The sequence below is a fragment of the Sinocyclocheilus grahami genome, unplaced genomic scaffold, assembly GCF_001515645.1.
Source record: "Sinocyclocheilus grahami isolate Dianchi unplaced genomic scaffold, SAMN03320097.WGS_v1.1 scaffold263.1, whole genome shotgun sequence".
NCBI classification, from domain to species: Eukaryota; Metazoa; Chordata; class Actinopteri; order Cypriniformes; family Cyprinidae; genus Sinocyclocheilus; species Sinocyclocheilus grahami.
The window spans coordinates 235,321-247,797 of NW_015505442.1; the positions used below are offsets into that span (position 1 = coordinate 235,321).

Below are 12,477 nucleotides of genomic sequence, written 5' to 3' on the forward strand. Positions count from 1 at the left end.
TTTTTTATATTTAAAGAATTTGCCACTGATGATTCAAACGTGAGATTTGAGCAGTGTAGAGTAGCGGTTGTAGTTTGTCATTTCTTCGATCACAAATGCAGACATGGTTTTATGTTTATGCGGCGCGATGCAATGCAACGCATAAAAAGACAGTATATATCATTATAATCTGTAATTATGTCCCCACTGGATGCAACAAATGCCTCGTTTGTAATGGGTTTTAATGTTTTTGTCTCGTCGCTCCGGCCGGGACAAGGCATCACAGTATGGTAAGGGGCGTAACATTTCCGTCACACGCTTGAGGTATTCGGTCAATCACAACGCACTGGATAGCTGGCCAATGAGCTTTGTAAAAATCAACGCGTTTCAGAAAGGCGGGGCATAGAGGAGAAACAATAATGTACAGTATGTGGAAAATAATGTGTTTTTTGAACCTTAAACCGCATAAACACATTTCATTACACCAAATACACAAAATAATGTTCTTTTCAGCAGCATCATATGACCCCTTTAAGATAAATGATTAGTATGCATGTTTAAATGCAAAAAAAATATTTTTTCCTAACATACTCTCACTGCCAATAAAGTAGCAAAAATAACATGGTAATAGCTTGTTTTGATATGTATCATGTACTTGTTGCATGATCAGACTTCTTTAAAACTGACCTGAAGCGGCACAGAATGACCATAGCTGCGGTCAGAGACACCAGAGATGTGCTGTAGCCCACCGTATAGAGAGCCTTCACGGACGCGTAGTACATGTCCTTGGGAAGGGAAGAGAAATGTACATTAGTCATGGTTAGCAGCAGTTTAGCAGAGGTTTTTGTTTACTTTCATTTCCGTTAATGTAATACTATGAAAGCTTATTTCCGCTAAGGAATAAAAAAATAAAAGAGGTAATTGTGACTTTTTATCTCACAATCACAATTTTTATTTTGCAGTTCTGATTTTTCATCTCACACAAAGTCTTTTACCAGAATTGCAAGTTTATAACTCACAATTGCAAGAAAATTGGGAAAATTAAGACTAAAAGCTTGTTTTTGCAAGGAATAAAAAAATAAAAAAGGATAATTGCGACTTTATCTCACAGTTCTGACTTGTTCTCGAAACAAATTCTCACTAATGCAAATTATTAACTTGGAATCCTGATTTTAAAAATATCGTGCAATTCTGGCAACTTTTCATCTCACAATTCTAACTTCTTTTCTTGAAATTCTGTGGGAAAAAAAGTCAGAATTGTGAGATACAAACTGTGAGATGTTAACTTGGAATTGCGAGTTTTATAACTCGCAATTGTGAAATATAAACTTGCCAACTTCTGAGAAGAAAAGTCAGAAATGTGAGAAATAAACTTTTTTTTAGATTTGTGACAAGCTTGTTTCCGTCAAGGAATAAAAAAATAAAAAAATAAGTTTCATAATTATGTCTTCTTTTCTCACAATTCTGTGGGGGGGTATCTGAATTGCGAAAATTACAACGAAAAACAATCCGAAAGTTAAATTACGAAATTAGTACAATTTTAAGAATCTGTCGGTAACACTTTATTTTAAGGTGTCCTTGTTACACGTTACATGTACTTACTATTATAATAACAATTAATTATGCATAATTACGTGCAAGTAAACCTAAGCCAAACCCTAATCCTAACCCTAACCATACAGTAAGTACATGTAGTTAATTGATATTACTCAGTACTCAGTACTTAAACGTATAATTACACTGTAACAAGGACACCTTAAAATAAAGTGTAACCAATCTGTCATATTGGTGGACCACTAATTTGAATTTTTATTACTCTTGTAATGACTATGGTCTCTTAAATGACTATGGTGGTTATGACCCTCATATTCTCTCAGTATATAGTTGTTCTAAGCTTGTCTCCAGATGATTTATATCATCAGTAGTTCAGTCAGATGAGATACTCACAGGCTTGGTTGTGTTGTCACCAATCATACAGGCATCAACATAAAGCGGATACGGTTCAGACCAACCGAACTCTGTACAGTTTCTGCTGATCTTGCCGAGCCCTGAAAATCAACCAGGCAACAAGCAGAACAACGATAAATCAAGCATGTTTCCCGCTTTAAACATACTGTAAGCAACTGCTGCAATATGCTGCTGTCAGCAAAACCGCAAGAACAAAAGAGCACATACATCACATGTACATTCATAATGACTCATGATCTCATGAAAAGCCTAACGTTCACGGTTTCTGTGTGATATTAGGATGATGTTATGCCCAGTGTTGGGGAAAGTTACTTTTAAAAGTAATGCATTACAATATTGCATTACGCCATAAAAAAGTAACTAATTACGTTACTTAGTTACTTTTTATGGAAAGTAATGTGTTACGTTACTTCATACCCAACATGCGTTACTCCATAAAAAAGTAACTAATTACGTTACTTAGTTACTTTTTATGGAAAGTAATGTGTTACGTTACTTCATACCCAACATGCGTTACTCCATAAAAAAGTAACTAATTACGTTACTTAGTTACTTTTTATGGAAAGTAATGTGTTACGTTACTTCATACCCAACATGCGTTACTCCATAAAAAAGTAACTAATTACGTTACTTAGTTACTTTTTATGGAAAGTAATGTGTTACGTTACTTCTGCGTTACTTTTTAAATCTGGACAGTTCTTGCTTGTTTGTTTTTAAAATAAAAAAGTTATATTTTTGGCAAATATAAAAAGCCTTTTCACACCAAATGTGAAATGAATTAGCCTCAGGCTGAAGGAAATTTTAATTTACATCCGTACAGTAGAATGCAGAAGAAGACATTTCAACACACTTCAGCAATAAAAAAAGACACACAAATGTTCGTCTAGAGTAATTTTTGCTTATTAGTACGGTTGAACTGGATCATCGAAGGTCAGAAGCAAAGACATTGGTTAATAGAATGGGATTAAATGCATAAAGCATATTTGTGTTGTTTAACATTTAATTATTGCAGGTTTGTGTCATATTCTGAGTTGCATTATTTTTATTCATTTTGAGGAATACTGAATCTGTGTTTTTTTTTTTTTTTGTGTGGGTGGGATGAATTAATGCATATTCATATTTATTTTAGAACTACTGTAACATCTTGTGATTTCTCTCAACATGGGGACAGGAGAGCTGTCAATCAATAAATTGAAAAAAAAAAAGTAACTTGCGTTACTTATTTGAAAAAGTAACTCAGATATTCTCTTGTAAATTAAAAAGTAATGCGCTACTTTACTAGTTACTTGAAAAAAGTAATCTGTTTACGTAACTTGCGTTACTTGTAATGCGTTACCCCCAACACTGCTTATGCCTGCTTCAGCAGTGTTGCTGTTAAACCTGAATTGTAAAACAAATACGGACAAAAAAATCAGTCAGAGGCTTGACTACAAAATATGTTATTATAAAGCAACTCTTGCTTATGTTTACATCTTTTAAATCTTCAGCTCAGTTTTATTTTATATTCTTTATTCTACCATGATAATTCCATGTTTTTTGAAGATGCTTCATGGTGATACTTAGAGATTGTACTGTCTATTTATATATGAATGATTTCTGAAGGATCATGTGACACTGAAGAGTGGAGTAATGATGCTATAATTATAAACAAATATATTCAAATAAAAAGTTATATTAAATTATACATTTTTAATTTATCACTGTATATATTCATTCTATTTAAAACCAACAAAACAAACAAGCTATAAACAAATAAATAATATAATCATTAGATAACATTAACAGATACAAACATTTGATTTCAATAATGCGTAAGTAAATGCTGAAATTAATATTAACTAAGATTATTACACAGCTCTGTGGAATACTTGATTCTGATGGGTCAGTCACGACATTCCGAGGTATGTTATTCCTCGATAACAACCGGTAAAAGGCTCATCCGGGTAACTAAAGTCGGCGCTATACACTTGCTAGGAACCGTTTTTCTTTGTGCAAGCTTAAAATATGAAAACTCAAATCAATATTATGTGTACAATTATTAATTTACGTCATCCTGGTATACTCGCTCTCTCTCGTTTCATACAAACGCAGCTGCTGCCATTTTTGCGACGGATTATAAGATAACTAACAAACTGTTATGATTTTAAAAGTTTCATCTTAAATCGCAATAATTATTTATGTGGTGAAATGCCGTGTAATATGTGGCATGACTGTACCGTATCCCTTAAAGGGATAGTTCACCCTAAAATGAAAATTACCCCATGATTTACTCACCCTCAAGCCATTCTAGGTGTATATGACTTTCTTCTTTCAGACGAATACAATCGGAGCCATATAAAAAAATGTCCTGGCTCTTCCAAGCTTTATAATGGCAGTGAATGGGTGTTGAGATTTTGAAGCCCAAAAAAGTGCATCCATCCATCATAAAAAGTGCTCCACACGGCTCCAGGGGGTTAATAAAGGCCTTCTGAAGCAAATCGATGCCTTTGTGTAAGAAAAATATTCATATTTATAACTTAATAAACCGCAATCTCTAGCTTCTGCTAACTGTCGTACGTGCGTTCACGAGAGAGTGGCGTTCCAGCGGATGATGTAGGATGTAGGCGTAGTGTAAGCTCCGGTGAACTAGGAAGAACCGGGATATTTTTTAATATAACTCTGATTGTATTCGTCTGAAAGAAGAACGTCATATCCACCTAGGATGGCTTGAGGGTGAGTAAATCATGGGGTGATTTTCATTTTTGGGTGAACTATCCCTTTAAATGTCCGTCTTCACGGAAGCTTTGCGTTCAAATATTTCAACTCAAATCAATATTTCGTGTCTAATTCTTTACTTATGTGGCAAGTAGCTGCATCGGGCACATGATCACCTTGTCAGGAGTTATTCTGCGATAACAACCGGCTGGATGTACATTATCTCTTACTTAATACATACTTTAGACGTATTTGTTAACTAATGTAGTTAACTAGTGTTAACAAATGGAACCTTGTTATAAAGTATTACCAATACTTTTTGTTAGGGGAGTATTCAAAACTAGTACTTTAAAGCAACAATATATTAAAAAATGACATCATAGTTAAACATCTCTCACCCTCCTCTGGACTCATGAACTCGAAGAGCTCGGGACAGTTGACCTGCACGACCTCGCCGACACTGGCCGCCTGCCAGCAGGTCAGATCATCCCACTCCCACGGACACTCTGAAAATAACACAACCAATCTCACATCTCACAGCAACTAGTTAGGTTTGACAAGCTGGGACTATTTTTACCAGAGATTTCAGGCCTGTTTGTTACCACTGTATTATTGGAATGCCCTGAGAGTGTCAAGTAAATAGCATGGCATTGAATTATAATAATAATTCAAAAGCATATATAACAGATATTGAAGTATCATGGTATTACAAACGGAAACGATATCTGTACCGCAACATCACAGATAATATCCTTTTTTTTGCCTCAGTCTCATAAAGCCAAATTACATCTGAACTCGTGACACTATAACCGATGTCTCCGTTTAAATCTCATTTATAGCTAAATCTTTCTAAGATTAGTCCTGGAGGGGAAGCCAAGGTGAGCGTAACTGTAACCAGCAGGGGGCGTCAGCAGCGGCTCCTGCCCGAGGACTTCAACATGATCAATGGGTGATATGGATCAGAATCCATCACTTTCACAATTGCATTTGACTCCTCGTTTCCTTCAGCTCATTACAGAAATGATTGTGGAATTAATTACAGAAATGACTCTCACTCAGTCTGGTGGCAACAAGCAAAATGATGCAAAAGATGAATTAAAGAATGTGGAGATACTTGATGCTGTCAGAATATGAACAACAGATTTTGAAGTGAATTGTGGGCAGATTTAGAGTTCAGATGTGTCTATTTATGTTCTGATTTATAACTAAATAAATAACAGTCTACATATGGTCTAAATAAATAAATACTATCAAATCTCAATTTCAAATAAATACAAACGAAATAAAAAATGAATAACTAAATACTACCATGATTCTATAAATAAATTCAATAAGTAGACACTATTGAGTTTCAATGTGAACACTATAATAAATACAACTCAATAAAATGAATAAATAAATAAATACTACCCAGATTCTATAAATAAATTCTATAAGACACAATCGAGTTTCAGCGTGAACACTATAAATACAAACTAAACAATGAATGAATGAATATAAATACATTTTATAAATGAATACCATCCAATCTTAATGAATAAGAACACTATAAACTCAAATTAAATAAAAACTAACAAATGAATGAATGAATACATGAATGTTATTAAATATTAAAACAATAATAATGAACAAACACTAATAAACAAATGGAATAATGTTATTGTGTCTCAATATTATCACTATAAATACTAACTAAATAAATATAAAACCTAAATAAGAGCAAACAAACGAATGAATGAATACTATCCAGATTCATTTAACTCTGACTCAGATATTTGTTTCATTTATATAAAAACTGAAGCAACATTTTAGCCTTCATTTTCCTCTGGTAACTCTCCCAAGGAAAAATATCATTTCACATGATCACTGAAACAATAACATAATTCATGAGCATGTGCTTAGATGTTTTGCTAACTCGCAGGAAGGAATGAAGTCATAGTTACTTTGGCCGAGAGCCTGATTAACTAGACTCTGAACATTTAGTTTGATTAAAGTCTCTATAGCGACATGAATATAAATACATTTTATAAATGAATACCATCCAATCTTAATGAATAAGAACACTATAAACTCAAATTAAATAAAAACTAACAAATGAATGAATGAATACATGAATGTTATTAAATATTAAAACAATAATAATGAACAAACACTAATAAACAAATGGAATAATGTTATTGTGTCTCAATATTATCACTATAAATGCTAACTAAATAAATATAAAACCTAAATAAGAGCAAACAAACGAATGAATGAATACTATCCAGATTCATTTTACTCTGACTCAGATATTTGTTTCATTTATATAAAAACTGAAGCAACATTTTAGCCTTCATTTTCCTCTGGTAACTCTCCCAAGGAAAAATATCATTTCTCTGCAGCTCATTTCACAGAATTGATCACTGAAACAATAACATAATTCATGAGCATGTGCTTAGATGTTTTGCTAACTCGCAGGAAGGAATGAAGTCATAGTTACTTTGGCCGAGAGCCTGATTAACTAGACTCTGAACATTTAGTTTGATTAAAGTCTCTATAGCGATGTTCAGTTTCTCCGTCTGCAGCCTGTCTGCTCTGTCTAGCTCGAGTGAATATCAAAGTAAAGGTGGAGAGCAGTAGGTTTTGTCTGTCTGGTGGCGCATGTTCTTTCTCACAGATCTCAAATCGGTCCAGACACAAAGCCAATTATCTGAAAGGCCAAATGAGAGCTCTCTAAACCAGCGGGAGAGAGCGAGAGAGATGGAGAAATAGCTAACTGACTAGATGCAGATAAAAGTGATCATACTGACACAGAATATTGAGTCTCTGAATCATTTCTGCTAGCAAACAGCTTCAGATGAACACATGTGCTCAGACTGACTCACGGCTATAAAGGTCAATGCTAGATCGTAATCAGATTTATTGGTGAGATTTTGCCGATGGGACTTAAAGACTAATCAAAGTGTGACGTCATTGATGAGTCAGGAGCCCTGAGGACGTACGGCTGCTCTAGCGTAACATCATTACAGCTTCATTCAAGAGCATTTTAAAAGTGTAGAATATGCTATGTTTGAATACGAACACACTATGCTTACTAGTTTTGAAAAATAGTTTTCTTTAAACTAAAAATCCATTTTAATTGAAATAAAGCTGAAATGAAATGTAAACATTAGTAAAAGATGAATAATTTAAAATGAAAAACTGATAACTGAAACAGGTTTAAGTACTAAAAGTAAAAAAGAAATACAAATAAATGTAAGCTATTTAAGCAAAAAAACGTTTTAAAGAAATAAAAACTAATAAAAATGGCAAAATTAATAAAACTAACTAAAACTAAAAGCTAATTCAAAATATAAATAAATACCATAATACTATAATAAAACTGTAATAGTATATACATAATATTAAATTAATGCTGTCACATGAGCTCATTATATTGTATGCTTAATTCAACATAGGGCAACCAGTTATCACCTTTGAAATAAAATATTATCTTCACATTAATTCACAAATAAATTTTCGACCATTTTTATTTATAAGTCTCTCCAATGGAATCGATAATTGGAGAAAAATTGTTGTACAAATGCATCCAAATCAAAAGTTCAAAAAGGGTAAAACAGTAAAGGCAACATTCAAAATTATTTTTAATAAAAACATTTCATATATATACAGATATATATAATTTTTTGTGAAAGTCTGTTAAGCTCACCAAGGCTGCATTTATTTGATCAAAAATAGTTATAAAATAGTATTATGAAATATTACAATTTTAAAATGGTTTTCTATTTTAATATATTTAAAAATGTAATTTATTCCTGTGATGTTAAAGTTTTATTATATTATAACTATAAAAGTATATAATAAATATTAGAAATATTATAACATATAAAAGTATAGAAATAATAGTCACATTATGTTGCATGTTAATTCAACAAGTGGCATCCAGCTATTCCTTTTGAAATAAGATATTATCAGCATTTAAAAAAAAACTGTTATTTGACATTTTTAACCCAATTTTGTGTAAAATGTCTGACCGTTTGACAGTCCAATCAAAAATGAATCAAGATGAATATCATAAAAATTACAGTTGTTATTACAGTTACAATTATTCTGTGTTATAACACTCATGTTCTAAATGACACTATCACTCTCGCTCACATTCTCATTTGTCTCAATTTCTCTCTCACACACACACTTCTCTCTCACACACACACTTGCTTTTTCTGTTTGCATCTGTCAATCTCATTTTCTCCCCCTTCTTGCAAACATGGCTGTTTTATTTCCGGCTGAATGATTTTCTGTCTGCGCAGCGATGAGCCTGCTGTGCTTTAAGGAACACGAGAGGACGAGGATCAATGAAGCAGATGTAAACAGGCTGAACCTAGAGGTCATTCCTCCAAAATACTCCCAGTTCAAAAACACAGCGCATTCGGACACTAAAGTCCCACGCAAAACGGTCAATGCATTACATGCGCAAAATATCAAACCAAGCAGCATTTACTTTTAAGAAAAATAGCACAAACACACATTTAAAACTAAATATTTGATGCATTTAAATGTATTTAAAGGTATAAATTGTAGGTCTCTGTGCTCAGAATGACCTTGAGTTCACTAAAGCCATATTTTGCAGCTACTGTACAACATCATTCCCCACCAATGAGAGCTTTGAGTTTAACAAGGTCTTCAATTACTGCTGTTTGAATGGTTTTGAGATATCTTGAAACTGACACTTAATTCTCTGCTGGTAAGCATGTTGCTCTCCGTTGCGGTTGAAGATACTATTGTTGTCTAATTAGCTTAACCGCCCCCAGAGGATGCTGATTGGATGGCTAAAATTTGCCAAGAATTTAATGGCTCTGAAGCGAGGCTGAAAAGGGAGATGTCTGAACACACATAGCCAGATATTTTACATCCTTTTACATAAAATTTGTTAAAATTACTAGTTAATTTTGCACTTTACAGTGCATTTTCAGTTTAAAACTACTGGGGAAAAAACATTCATATTAATTAACATTTAGGTTTGTACACTCTGTCGTTCAAAGGTTTGGGGTCAGTAAGATTTTTTATTTATTTGTTGTTTTTCTCTTATGCTCACTAAGACTTCAATTAAAAATACAGTAATATTGTGAAATATTTTTACAATTTAAAATAACTGTTTCCTAATACGAATATATGTAAAAATCAGGGGTGTTTCCTCCGAGGAGGCAAGGGAGGCAGTGTCTCATCAAAATATTGGATGAGAAAAAAATAATTTGTAGAACAAAAATAAAACAATGCCCATATTACAAAGTATAACATTAAAAAGTGTATAAATCACTCGTTTTTATAAAGTAACACTGTCCAACAGCGATACCCACAGGTAAAGTTACAGAGGAGGCTCGCCTCCCCTGAGCCCATTGACTATTAAAGGGGTCATATGATGCTGCTAAAAAGAACATTATTTTGTGTATTTGGTGTAATGAAATGTGTTTATGCGGTTTTAGGTTCAAAAAACACATTATTTTCCACATACTGTACATTATTGTTTCTCCTCTATGCCCCGCCTTTCTGAAATGCGTCGATTTTTACAAAGCTCATCGGTCTGAAAAGCGAGGTGTGCTGTGATTGGCCAGCTATCCAGTGCGTTGTGATTGGCCGAATACCTCAAGCGTGTGACGGAAATGTTATGCCCCTCACATACTGTGATGACGTGTCCCTGAGCAACGAGACAAAAACATTAAACCCCATTATAAGCGAGACATTTGTTGCATCCAGTGGGGACATAATTACTGATTATAATGACTTATACTGTCTTTTTACGCGTTGCGTATCGCGCCGCGTAAACATAAAACCATGTCTGCATTTGTGATCGGAGAAACAACAAACAACAAGCGCTACTCTACACTGCCCAAAACTCGCGTTTGAATCATCAGTGGCAAATTCTTTAAATATGAAAACGTACTTACAGGCTGTGAGTCAGAAGCACCAGACTGTCCTTGCAAAGTTGGAACTGCCCCACTTTATAGAAACAGCCTTTGTGCACAGACGCATTGTAGGCTACTTTCCTAGGAAACAGTCCTCTGTAAAATGCGCTGCACACATCTGAATATTTGGGTTGAAGTGTTCTGGAACAGTGTTGTAAATACAACTTAACCACTGATTTCTAGTCCTGTCCTCTTTTGGAAGACCAAACAAAGTAGTTTCGCTTTCACAACGAAACACACAGCGTCTCCACGACATGGCATACTGACTGTTTACTTGTCTTTAACACTTTAATATGTGAAATTTATATTAATCTAGTTGTTTTTGCTGTGCTATTTTTTTTTTAAAGCATAGGCAAAATTCCTCTTGCAGTGTTCTGTAGGCTGCTGATTTTTGCTCGTGTTATTCAGCTGCAAGAGAATGCTTTGTAAAAATACAGAATAAATGTTTGACTTAATTTTTTTTATATTGGATTTTTTATCTTATTGGAATCGAAACTAGGAATCGATAAGAATCGAAATCGATAAGCAGAATCGGAATCAATAAAATTCAAACGATACCCAACCCTAGTCTTTACTGCTATTTTTAATCAATTTACTGCATCCTTGCTGAATAAAAGGATTATTTCCTTAAAAAAAAAAAAACAGCATGTAATATATAAAATTAATTTAATCCTAAAATTGATTGCCTTTCGAAATAAAGCTCTATTTTCTGCTGATTTCTGAAACAAAAAGGTGTATTTGCTCTGAAAAGAATAGCAATGACAATATACAGCACATCTGGTTAAGGCGCATTGCGGCTGATTATTGAAAAACATGCAGGTTTTTGCACTGAAATTCGCCATGTAAAACTTTTGCTGCAACTCAAGCTGTTTTACACCTTATAATCTGTTATTTTCTGCTCCAGTCAGAACTATCTGGAGTGTCCTTGAGGCTGCAAACATATGAGTCAGAGTCAAAGTGCTTTCTCTCCATCTTCCTCTCGGCCCATTTATCCACATCCCGCTGGATGAGTCCTCCAGCTCTCACAAAAATAACTTCTCTTCTCTGTAATTGCTGACAGGTGTCACAGCCCTGCTTCCGGTTTACCACAATACCTGAATACCTCTATAGGGGACAGATGACACATTTAGTACACAGCGACCGAAATGAATCCAGTGAACACAAGTTCTAGTTAATTTAGTGCTTATATTGAAACTCTGGGAGAGATGGAGAATCATGACTAATTCTTTCAGAAGAAGGACTGATATCGAGATGGGAAGTACAGAATGGAAAACACGCTAGATGGAATGTTGCATTGTGACATATTCTAATCATTTCCATGAATTCAAGTGTTCATTTCAGTGAATCGGCTAAAAAAAAATTATTCAGCAGTTCTTTGATGGTTGCTGACATCCCTGTCTGGCATATTACATGCTCTTACACAGTCCAATAAGGCCATATGGATGCAAAAACTACAGTTCTGTTCATCATGAAATCCTAAAGAAAAATGTATCACATTTTCCACAAGAATATTCAACAGTTTTAACATTGATGATAATAAGAAATGTTTATATGAGTGTTATTTCTGTCTTTGCTGTCAGAAGGGTTTGTTACTGTGTTGGATTGAATGTCCATCTCTGTAAATATCCAGCTAAAACCAGTTGTCCTAAACCCTTTTGAAACAGTAAAAAAACGTGCTACCATGTTTCAAAACCAGCTTGACCACCTTAAACCCGTATGACCTGGTTTGAAATCTTTGTATACTCCACAACCAGCCAAACGTCTGTAACCATCAAGAAGACATGGAGAAACAGTGATGGTTGTGATATGATATCTGTTGAATATATGATATCATGAATCATACGTTTAATTGGTTTAAAGGAATAGATCACCCAAAAATGTAAATTTGCTGAAA

General features: G+C 34.0%; 1 protein-coding gene across 1 annotated transcript in view; it reads right to left on the reverse strand.

The window, feature by feature from the left end:
• The window catches only part of LOC107599270 (pituitary adenylate cyclase-activating polypeptide type I receptor-like), a 24,971-nt gene extending 12,950 nt beyond the window's left edge, over positions 1–12,021 (reverse strand). The window contains exons 1-5 of the mRNA XM_016290816.1: positions 12,004–12,021; positions 11,495–11,687; positions 5,040–5,147; positions 1,927–2,027; positions 667–764 (exon numbers count right to left, since the gene is read on the reverse strand). Of these exons, the coding sequence (XP_016146302.1) occupies positions 667–764; positions 1,927–2,027; positions 5,040–5,147; positions 11,495–11,687; positions 12,004–12,021 (518 nt within the window). The remainder of the gene's footprint in view (positions 1–666; positions 765–1,926; positions 2,028–5,039; positions 5,148–11,494; positions 11,688–12,003) is intronic.
• Between the last annotated feature and the right edge of the window lie 456 nt (positions 12,022–12,477).